This window comes from Cynocephalus volans, chromosome 1, assembly GCF_027409185.1.
Source record: "Cynocephalus volans isolate mCynVol1 chromosome 1, mCynVol1.pri, whole genome shotgun sequence".
NCBI classification, from domain to species: Eukaryota; Metazoa; Chordata; class Mammalia; order Dermoptera; family Cynocephalidae; genus Cynocephalus; species Cynocephalus volans.
The window spans coordinates 248,441,577-248,453,854 of record NC_084460.1 but is presented as its reverse complement, the minus strand read 5'-3'; the positions used below and the strand labels follow the sequence as shown (position 1 = coordinate 248,453,854).

The 12,278-nt window shown below is 33.1% G+C and overlaps 1 protein-coding gene across 1 annotated transcript in view; it reads right to left on the bottom strand.

Annotated features, from left to right (window-relative positions):
• Positions 1 to 12,278, bottom strand: part of ITGA4 (integrin subunit alpha 4) — a 74,198-nt gene that overhangs the window by 47,009 nt on the left and 14,911 nt on the right. The window contains exons 3-9 of the mRNA XM_063114882.1: positions 11,044 to 11,150; positions 10,823 to 10,952; positions 7,523 to 7,590; positions 6,125 to 6,254; positions 4,678 to 4,763; positions 3,746 to 3,808; positions 3,518 to 3,655 (exon numbers count right to left, since the gene is read on the bottom strand). Coding sequence (XP_062970952.1) covers positions 3,518 to 3,655; positions 3,746 to 3,808; positions 4,678 to 4,763; positions 6,125 to 6,254; positions 7,523 to 7,590; positions 10,823 to 10,952; positions 11,044 to 11,150 — 722 coding nt within the window. The remainder of the gene's footprint in view (positions 1 to 3,517; positions 3,656 to 3,745; positions 3,809 to 4,677; positions 4,764 to 6,124; positions 6,255 to 7,522; positions 7,591 to 10,822; positions 10,953 to 11,043; positions 11,151 to 12,278) is intronic.

The following is a 12,278-nucleotide window of genomic DNA, read 5'->3' as shown; positions in this document are numbered from 1 at the left end:
GGATTGTTTAAGATTTCAATGGAGAAAAAGTTCTACATTGCTTTATTTTAGGTATATATTCCACTGTTTAAATTGTTCTCAAAGAAGTTTAATTGTGAAGAGAAAGATAAGAGAAATTTACAGCATGAGGATATAGCAAGTATTTAAAAAGATCATTTATGGAGAGGGAAGTATGAGAAATCTATGGAAGAAAAATCATTGTCTACTATTACTATTACAGAGATTCTAAAAATCATTGTGTAGATGACCTGCCTTTACTATTAAATTTAGGTTTAAAGACAGTCTAGGAAATCCCAATGCATAAATAACTCACCTGCTCTATATTTGGAACTTTGAGAATCTCTCAGCTTTGTTAAGACTAGACAATATCATCCTGAATGGAGAAAAGCTGAAAGCTTTTCCTCTAAGAACAGAACAAGACAAGGATGCCCACTCTCACCACTCCTGTTCAACACAGTATTGGAAGTGTTAGAGCAATCGGGGAAGACAAAGAAATAAGGGACATCCAAACTGGAAAAGACAAAGTCAGAATGTCTCTTTTCACAGATGACATGATCCTATATACAGAAAAACCTAAAAACTCCATCAAAAAACTCCTAGAGCTGATAAGTAAACTCAGCAAAGTTGCAGGAGACAAAATCAATACACAAAAAATAGCAGTGCTTTTATACACCAACAATGAACTAGCAGAAAAAGAAATCAAGAAAGCAAGCCCATTTACAATCACTACCAAAAGAATAAAATACCTACGAATAAATTTAACCAAGGAAGTGAAAGATTCTTACAATGAGAACTATAAAACACTGGTGAAAGAAATTAAAAAGGCCACAAAAAGATGGGAAGGCATTCCATGTTCATGCATTGGAAGAATTAACACTGTGAAAATGTCCAGAGTACTCAAATTGACCTATAGATTCAATGTAGTCTCCATCAAAATACAAACATTCTTCACAGAAATAGAAAAAATAATCTTAACTTTCATATGAAAAAACAAAAGACCCCAAATAACAAAGGCAATCCTGAGCAAAATAATAATAATAATAATAACCAGACGCATTACACTACCAGACTTCAAATTATACTATAAAGCTATAGGAATCAAAACAGCATGGTATTGACATAAAAACAGACACATGGGCTGAGGAACAGAATAGACAACCTAGAAATCAACCCACATATTTACAGAAAACTGATCTTTGACAAAGGCACAAAGAACATACAATGGGGAAAGGACAGTCTCTTCAACAAATGGTGCTGGGAAAACTGGATATCCATGTGTAGAAGAATGAAATTAGACCTGTACATCTCGCTATGTACCAAAATCAACTCAAAATGGGTTAAAGACTTAAATAAGACCAGAAACTATAAAACTTCTTGAAGAAAATATAGGGGAAACACTCCAGAAAGTAGGACTAGGCAAAGACTTTATGAAAAAGATTCCCAAAGCACAGGCAACAAAAGAAAAAATAAACAAATGGGACTATATCAAACTAAAAAGCTTCTGCACAGCAAAGGAAACAACAGAGTGAAAAAACAACCTACAGAATGGAAGAAAATATTTTCAATCTCTACATCTGACAAGGGATTAATATCCAGAATATGGAAGGAACTCAAACAACTCAACAGTAAAGAAACAAATAATCCAATTTTAAAACAGGCAATGGAACATTTCTGAAAAGAAGACATACAGATGGCCAACAAGTATATGAAAAAATACTCAACATCACTAATCATCGGGGAAATGCAAATAAAAACCACATTGAGATATCACTTCACTCCAGTTAGACTGGCTATTATCAAAAAGACAGAGAATAACAAATGCTGGCAGGGATGCAGAGAAAGGGGAGCCTTCCTACATAGTTGATGGGACTGTAAATTAGTGCAGCCATTATAGAAAACAGTATGGAGGTTTCTCAACTACAGATAGAACTACCATACAATCCAGTAATCCCATTACTAGGTATATACCCAAAGGAATGGAAATCATCATGTCAAAAGGATACCTAAACTCCTATGTTTTTGAGGCTCTATTTACAATAGCCAAGTTATGGAACCAACCTAAATGTCTATCAATGGATGACTGGATGAGGAAAATGTGGTATATATATGCACAGTGGAATACTATTTAGCCATAAAAAAGAATGAAATTCTGCCATTTGCAGCAACATCGATAAACTTGAAGAAAATTATGTCAAGTGAAATAAATCAGGCTCAGAAAGAAAAATACTGCACATCCTCACTCATCAGCAGGAAGGAGGGAGGGAGAGAGGGAAGAAAGGAAGAAAAGAAGGAAGGAAGAAGAAAAAACAAAAAAGAAAGGAAAGAAAGCAAGTACAAACACAATAACACATTGGACTTCCAAAAGGAGAGAACAGAACTGTGGTTACTAGAGGCAGGAAAGGGGGAGGGGGAGAGGAGTCAGTAAGTAATTGGTTAGTGGGCACAAAGAATAACTATGTACTGTAATGATGAATATGTTAATTATCCTGATTTGATCATCTGATATTGTACACAGTATTGATAGTCAACTCTGTATCCCACAGATATGTATTATCGATTAAATTGCAAGGAAACAAAAGATTAGAGTATTCTTGCTCTTAAATTATAGAGTTTAATTTGATGCTTAGTATAAGAACTTATTAAATGCTCTTAAACCATTGATTAAATAAGGTTACAAATACTTTCCTGAAACAGATTTCACTTTGTCAAATCCTGGCCAAAATACTCTGTGCCATAGAAATAAATGAATTTTCTCACAGGCTTGCTCTTGTTTTCAAAGCAAAGAAAAAGACCCCATTAAGGCACTATCAACTATTTGTTCTGACTTAATGTCAAGAAGCTAGACTGGCAAGATAAGGCCGGCAGAACTTTTAAAATTGAATCATCAAGTGGGCAGTTTCTACACCAAAATATCGCTCATAATTTAAAACTTAACCATAGTCAGTAATTACCTGTTTATAAAACAAATACATCCACTTTGGAAGAAACTATGTCAATTTTATATTTTTATCAAATACATAATCTGCATGATTTATACAAATTATCATTTTACCAAAACACATCTTGTTTCTAATTGTTTTCAGATCAAGAAATTAAAGACATTTAATTCTTTATCATCTAGCAATATTTTATAATTTATTAAATTATATGAGGACACTAACTAGAAATTTACATTTTGAAGGATGTACAAAAATCATTTTTTCAAATTAGATTTGTGTCAACATAAAACTTAAAGAAATTTCAACTGCTAGAGTTAGCACATACAAGCCGTGAACAGAGAAACTCCATAAGTGTCTCATACTTCTGGAATGTTAAAATGGGATAGCTGCCCATTCATCATCATGTCCCACGTCATTTTAAGAGCATCAGTACAATACTGGAATTTTAATTTTTTTATCAGTAAAATAAGCTTAAGAATCTATAGTCTCAGAACTCTTGAATAAGAATAGTTTCAGTTTTGATCATAATTCCATAAATGGCTTTTCAGCTTTTCTGCTTTTCAGGCAATCAGACGTACCGAGCCGGAGTTGATGTACACGAACACTCTTCCTTCCTCCCTGATGGTGCTATGCATGGGAGCTCCCACGAGCAGATCTGAGAAGCCATCTGCATTGAGGTCCACGGCACAGAGAGAAGCTCCAAAATATGAGCCAAGCTGTCCCAAAGCAAACCAGATCCAGTCATTGAGAAATAGCAAGGTTACTTATGAGAGCCCTCAGCAATGCCAAAGGTAGAGACATATTACCTTTTTACCCTTCATTTCATGTAAGATATTTAGTTCTTTTTCATCAATGCTGAATATATATGCCTGCAATTGGGAAAAGAATTAGAAAAGGTTAGATTGCTATCAGATTTTCTTTTTATTTATTTATTTTTTAAAAGATGACTGGTAAGGGGATCCTAACCCTTGACTTGGTGTTGTGAGCACCACGCTCTCCCAAGTGAGCTACCCGGCCATCCCTATATGGGATCCGAACCCATGGCCTTGGTGTTATCAGCACCACACTCTCCCAAGTGAGTCATGGGCTGGCTCCAAATTTTCTTTTAAAAAAAACAACTTATTTCTGTTTGATCGAGACATCAATTTTTATAACTTGTAATTGCTCATATACAAAAAATAAATAAATCATTTTAAGAGTGATACAAAATGTTTCGTGATCCACTTTCACTTCAATATACCTTTCTTGCAAAATTATCTTCCCAGAATTACCTTATAAAGAGGGCACAAAAAGTGTTGTTTGCCTCACTTTTCAAAGGAAGCCTCAGAAAAATTGAGTGACCAGTGTTCACATAGTAGTATAGCAAAAACTAGAACTAGAAATACATTTTCTTCTTTTTATTCTTAGCACAGAACATGTAGCTGCCTCAATTTCCTTTCAGCTGTAAAACTTAACAATAAATGTATTATCTGGACATCTTCAGATAATTCTAGTTTATAAACAATTTACTTATCATAAAGAAAAGTCTCATTTGACTTATGTAATTTTCCTTGAAGTTTTTCTGCTAAATTTCTTCTAAAATAGTCTTTCACTCATTCCACTAAATAAATACAATATATTGTTCATTCCTAATCTTTCATTTTTTAGAATTTCTGCAGTTCTTCCTTTAATTTCTTATTCTTTTACACAATGCATTTGAACCTTTATGAAGAAATAAATATAAAAATGTCATTCTTACTTTACCAATCTGTTCATGCTGAGGGGCTCCTCCAATTACTTCGGTAGTATGTGGACTCCGAAAATGACCAGCTCCAACTGAATATCCTTCCAGAAAAGGGAGAAAAGTATGAGAGTCGTTATTTACAATGGGTAAAATATAACATAAAACTACTTATAGAATTAAATGAGACTGAACTCAAAATGACTACATTAAACAGGGTTTTAAGAATATTTGGCATAGCAATGCTCAAAATTGGTCATTTATATATTTTAAGCAATTTTGATATGTGTGTTATGGAACTGTAGCCATGTGGTTTATATTTCCAAGTCCTTGAAAACAGCACCTTTACATTTGGTTTGTTAGCCCCTGTGTAGTATTAGTAATCAGCTTCTAGATTACTATAAAAGAAATATTTTAGAGTATATAAAATATAACATGTTAAACTTTAAATAAAAATCCTCCTAAACTTCAAGTTTTTTATTGTAAAATTTTTCTCTTGTATGGACTTTATGATGACATATAAGGTAAAATATTTTATGTAATAAAAGACATAATAATATCAAGTTACATTTTTATAAGATATCCTCCAGCTATAAACAAGAAAATGTTGAACTGTAAATGAATTCCTTCTGTCTAAAAATGAATTTATGTTTGAATGGGAAAAAATACTGCTTGTTCTATGATAATTATTTCCGAGTATAAGATGCTCCCATTTGAAGCACGTATATAGTTTGAACAAACCTGCATTTTGTTAGAAACTATAGGGAAAACATTTATTGTATCGTGATGGGAATTAATACAGAAAATGTTATACTTCTGTAGAAAATACAGATGATAAAGTGTACAACTGCTGACTTATGGAGTAATAATAATTATGATGATGAGCAGGAGAAGAATGGTAATGAAAGTAGTTAAGCTCTGGGAAATATGCTTAAGACCCTATGAGGCAAAGGTCAATAAGCCATTTTTAGACCCACATGCTGCTTATTACCCCTCATCTAGAATGCTTTCAACAGTCCCATTAGCTTTCAGGGGGTCCTTTAAGGAAATGTACTTACTTACTCAATACACGTTTAAATGAGTTAATTCAAGTAAAGTTTGTACAAAGAGTTCCTGAAATATGGTAAGCACTCAATAAAGATTTCCTATACAGTAGGAAGTTGACTGCATAAAAATACAAGCGTATGTGTTTCCTAAAGTAAACTTCAAAGAGTAAACTAAACTAGGAGTTCTACTGTAAGAATTATATATTGATAACTGCAGTCACATATGTAAACATGAAAATATTATGAAATAAAATATTTCAACTGAAGTTTCATAGATTCTATCCTTAATAGACGGTTTCTGAATTGTCTCTTTAATGGCTGCTGGCCATTTAGATCTTTTGAAAATACAGTTTCCCTTATTTATAATTACTAGTATCTGTAAGGCAGAGATAATTTGAGTTTGTCGATTTTTATAGTACCTAAATAACTTCCAAATTTTACTCGATTGTGTTTGTCTAAAAAAGCCTTGTATTTATTCGTAGTTATATTGTAGACAAAAAGAGAGCCAGTCCAATAAGATGATCCCGGGGCTCCCATCACAATTAAATCCTGCAAGAAAAAGACAATTTACCATCAATTAAATGTTAAATCTCACCATCCAAAACCTCCTCAAGATACACAAAATTTTACATAAACAGTGAAGAGAATACATCTTTATAATAAATTTCTGAAACATGACCATTTTATGAATTTAAAAATATATCAGGAAAAAAGCTAGGGAAGTTGACTAATGGATTTCCACCTGTAAATAGAATTTTGGAGAAGAAATTCAAACTCTCACTTCACATTATCAGTGGATATTAAAAACCAAAGGTAGAATCAGTGAACACTAGAGTAAACTTTTGGGAGAAAGGCAATGTGGTTTCTATTAAAGAAAATCAAATGCAGGTAATTGATTAGTGCTCATTATGAATATAATCATGCATTGCCAAAGAGAAAAAAATGGACTTAATTTATTTCAACTTGCAAAAAAACTACTGGCTGGTTTCCCTAACAATGTTAGCTTAGGGGAAAAAGTTCAATGGAATTTGGAGCACATTTCATTATAAATAGGAATTCAGGAAAAGGAATCAGAAGGAAGGTTGGAATGAGCAGGCCCTTGACTGGTATAGCATGAAAACTTCCAGCAATCAAACCTATTTATCATATGTCCATGTCTCCTAAACAATCTCAAACTTACAAAAAGTCAATTTAAATATAAAGAAAGCATTATTGTAATCATTTTTTATAGAATGGTTACTATTTACAGAAATTATTAACCCAAAACTTGAAACAGCCTGATCTAAATGGAGTCAGAAAACATTCATAAATTCATAATGATTTTTAGGAGAAACTGGGAGACTTGGAGGTTGAGTACAACTGTGTGAGAATATATGTAACTTTAGAGGATATAATTAAGATCTTAATTCTCCCAATTATCATAATTTTAATTTTAAAATGTAGACATATATGCTTCCTTCCTCCCTCAACTAGTAATTAAAAATAACATGCTTGGATAGATATTTTCAGTGCCTAAGTTAGCAAAACAAATAGCTGTAGCTACTTTAGATTTCCATTAAATTCTTAATGACAGTAGTATTCTTTAGTATAAATTTTAGTTGGTTTTGTGTGGTATAGCTATCTAAATATGAATATTTTCTTAAAATATATGTGGAATATTAAGTGGTAAAAATTAAGTTGTAATACTCTGAAATTTAAGAGACGTTATGTACATGTTAAACAATTTTTCCTTCAAAACATAACATTAGTCTTTTAAACCTTTAGAAGAATTAAAGTGCTATATGTAAATATTCATAGCATTTTTTTTTAACGATTACCTCTGTGTAAAAACTAGATATTCCGACTTGACATGATGCAAAATTTTCTCCAAATTTTCTCACTCTATCTGAAATGAAATATAAAACAATCCAGGACTTCATTTTAAAATAAAAACAATCTTTATAATTTTGTTTTTCTTGTAAATACACATATTTATGCCTTTTAAGGTCTATATTTTATACTTTTTTTAAAAAATGGTAACTTTGATATCATTTAAGATCACAAATCTCTTCCATGTTAATCTTTAAAATGTCCCTATAAAAGATAAAATATCTCCTGCCTCCTCCTTATGGGAAAAACATACAGCATACACTCAAATCATTTGTCAAGTGAGGACTTGTTAAGACAAGCAAACAGATATGATGTTGATGGAGGGGGGAGAAGGGAGCGGGAGGGAGGATTTGGTAAAGGAACATGAAAATCAACTACATTGTATATTGATAAAATAAAATTTAAAAAGAAGAATTGGAAAATGTCTCATAGGAAAAAAGGTCTAATTCTGTATAGTAATTAGCTACTATAATATAAAAATGGAAGACTTGTGCTCAAACAAGCATACATTTGTTTTAATAAAGAATGGGGGGGCTATTAAGCAAAAAAAATAATTTGTCAAGTGAGGATTTAAGATACACGTGGGATTTGTGACTTTAAGTCCATGTTTCCATTTTTGTGTTTATATATTTAAGGTGTACAACATGTTTTGATATACATATACATAGTAAAATTACTACACTCATGCAAATTAATATATCCTTCTCCTCACAGTGACCTTTTTAGTATGTGGTAGGAGCACCTGAAATCTACTCTCTTGGCAAATTTCCAGTACACAGTATTAACTATAGTCCTCCTGGTGTTCGTTCGATCTCTAGACTCATTCATCTTCCATAACTGCAACTTTGTGCCCTTTAACCAATATCTCCCTACTCTCCCATCTCCCAACCCTGGTAATTACCTTTCTACTGTCTGTTTCTATGTATTTGACTTTTTTAGATACCATACGTAAGTGAGATTATGCAGTATTTGTCTTTCTGTGCATGGCTTATTTCACTTAATGTCCTCCAGCTTCATCCATTTGTCACAGATGACAAGACTTCCTTTTTTAAGGCTGAATAATATTGTGTATGTGTTCCCACACAATTCCTTATCCATTCATCTGTTGATGGACACTTTGTTTCTATAGCTTGGCTATTGTGAATGATGCTGCAATGAACATGGGAACACAGACATCTCTATGTCATGCTGATTTCATTTCCTTTGGGTATTTACTCAAAAGAGGGATTGCTGCAAATGGTAGTTCTATTTTTAATTTTTTTCAGGAACGTTCATACTGTTTTCCATAATGGCTGGGCCAATTTGCATTCCCACCAACAGTGTGCAAGAGTTCCCTTAACTCCACATCCTGGCCAATACTTGTCTCTTGTCTTTTTGATAATAACCATTATAAGAGGTGTAAAGTGATATCTCATTGTGGGTTTGATTTACATTTCCCTGATGATTAGTGATGTTAAGCACCTTTTCACGTACCTGTTGGCCATTCTGATGCCTTCTTTAGAAACAAAGCTATTCCAGTCCTTTGCCCATTTTTTAATCAGGTCATTTGTTTTTCTGCTATTGAGTTGGTGAGTTCTTTATATATTTTGGATATTAATACCTTAACAGATGTATGGTTTGCAAATATTTTCTCCCATTCTGTAGGTTACCTCTTCACTCTATTGATTGTTTCCTTGGCTGTGCAGAGCTTTTAAATTTCATGTAGTCCCACTTGTTTATCTTTTGTTGCCTGAGCATTTGTTGTGACATCCAAAAAATCATTGCCCAGTCCAGTGTCAAGAAGCTTTTCCCATTTGTCTTCTTCTAGGAGTTTTACTGTTTTAGGTCTTAACATTTTAGGCCAAAGCCTTGCTTCTTCTAAAGAACTGACATAGATATACTTCCATGTAAATAAGAATCAGGAGCACATCTTCCTTTCGGCTTTGCTAATGAGAAAATTTAAATTGCTAAGTCATTTACAATTACCATTCCCTGCCATGATTTTTTACTCCTTTTTATATCTTACCTGATCCTGTCTTTTACAATTTTAGGTGTCCTAGGCTTATGCCATGTTGGATCTTTTTGTACAACGTAGCTAGGTATATCTGAGCAAAAATAAAAACTCTATTGTAAAATGTTTTAAAGTGTAAACCATTAGGAAACTGTTAGGAAAAAAAGGATAATAAACATACAGAAACCTAGACTGAGTCATACTGCAATTGAGAATTTAATATTCACCTTTTATCTTTTTAGCATCCAAAGACAAAATAGTAATATGTACGGTATAAGCTTCTCCATGACATCAAATTCCAGGGAGGAAAGATCCCAATACTATTAGAATCAATAACTGAATTCAAATACTTAGCCAAAGTTTTGTCAGCTAATAAAATTTTTCTTTGGAATCTGGGTTTTTGTTGCTCTTGTTAAAAAAAAATTTGGAAATTGGAATTCATATATATTTATTAGTTTTCTAAATGCACATTTTTATAATTTTAGTTTTGTTTCAGATATCATTTTTAATGCTCTGTTTTCAACCCTAACATTGCTCACTTCAGTTATTTATATCCTCCTAGCTCTGTACATACTGGTGTTACCTACAGCATAATATTTCCATGGCAAAGACCTTTCAAACTTACATACATCAATCTCTTGCTGTTTTGAAGAATACACGTGAATTAAAAATAAATAAATAAAAAGAGAAAGAGAGAGAGAGAGTATATATTGGAAGGATTTGCTTACACTTATACTTTGAATCTTTCTGATTACCCTTGGATGCAAACCTAAATAGCTTTTTTCTTTCTAATCAGATTTTCAATGTAATTTCATGATTTTACGCGTCCAATATTTGCTGGGCATTACACTCACTTACACTGAATTGAAAATAAATTTAATGCAATAGTAGGTACTTACCAACTAGATTCCAGAATTATTCAAATTAAGCTATAGAATTTCTATTTCTAAAAGAACAAAGTACATTTCTGAAAGCTAATGCTACTACAATTAGGAAAAGAAAGGAAGAAATATTTTGAGTATTTAAAGTATATTTTGTCGATATACATTGTGGCTGATTATTGCTCCCCATCACCAAAACCTCCCTCCCTTTTCCCTCCCCCCTCCCCCCCAACAATGTCCTTTCTGTTTGCTTGTCATATCAACTTCAAAGATCTCCCTCTCCCCCTCTCTGAGCATCCAAGGTTGAAAGTTAAAAATGAACTAAAAGGCATTCACTTATTTCTCTTGATCCAGTTATTATCAAAATAATGCCTTACCTTGATAACATGGAGCTATTCTTTTACTCAGTTCTGCTCGTAAATCAGAGGGCATTCCATAGCAAACACCAGTGGGGAGCTCATTTTCATTCTTTATGTAAAATATATTTTTCCATCTATGCCCACAAGTCTGGATAAAGTAAAAGTAGACCAAATTATGTGAAAGTTGCACCCAGATATCTAATTTCACGATTAACCAGTGGACCAATTTCAATACCTACCACGATGGATCCATTTTCTCCAGGCTGTCTGGAAAGTGTGACCCCCAACCACTGATTGTCTCTATCTCCCAAACAAGTTTTTCCACAAGGTTCTCCATTAGGGCTACCTATAGCATTTGAAAATAATTTTATCATCAGTTATCTTGAAAACAAAGTTATTCTACAAGAGCAGAGAAAACAAGTGCGTGCTTTCACTCCCAATATTTTTCCTTCACCTCCTTCTCTGTTGTCTTAAATTCAGTGCACATGTTGGGGGTAAATGTGAGTTACTCTGTGCCAACATAATTGTTCTCTCATACAAGGTGAGTCTTGTGTGTAGAAATAACCTCCGACTGGTAGCACCATGAAGAGATGGCCTCAATGAGATAGGAGATAGCTAACCAACATGACTAGGAGCAGGGGAAGACCAGTTAAAACCAACGTAGGCTGTACAAATCTAACTGCAGAGTCTAATGCTTGGAAAAGAATTTGCACTTTTGTTTCGACCACTTATTTAACAATATAAGCAACATCACCAGAGCACTTCTAAAAACATTTTTTGTATTGAGTCATTAAGAATAGAAAGACTATAATATGGTCTTCTGCAATTAAGGCACCATTTATTGGAGCTAGAAGGTGATGATGGTTGAGCATGCAAAAAGTGGAACGTATAAATAGCATACTAATAATGCATGGCATTTAAAACAAGCTGCCCTATGGTTTACATTTAGTGGAATGTGACTCATGTTTTCAACAAAGATTAAAAAAACTTGGAAAACCAGATTATTTCAGTAGGAAATATAAAGCTTCAATAGGCACTTCGACAAATACATGAATAGCCAGGAAGTCAAACATAAATAAAGTACTCATGTGCTATATAGTACTTATTCCATCTGTGCTTAATTCCAATAGCAGGTAGATATATTAGCATCAACTTAACTGGGTAAGCATGTGGAACATGGGTTTGTTTGTTTAACTTTGAGCACTGGTCACTAGGTACCAAGTGTTCATACATTTATGGTGACCATTCTCTATATCATCAGGTACTTTGTCTCCTCCTATGGCCTTGACCCCCAGATACCATTTCCTGGGCAAACTCAGAATACCTTTAGAGATAAGGCTAATATTTAAAAAGTGAAATTATTTGAACTAAATCTCCTGGGTAGAAGAGATTTTATTTAAGGAGTATGAGAAGATGTTTGTGTATACATTTGATGTGTACACAATGTCACAATCTCTCCAAATGTCATTAGGGA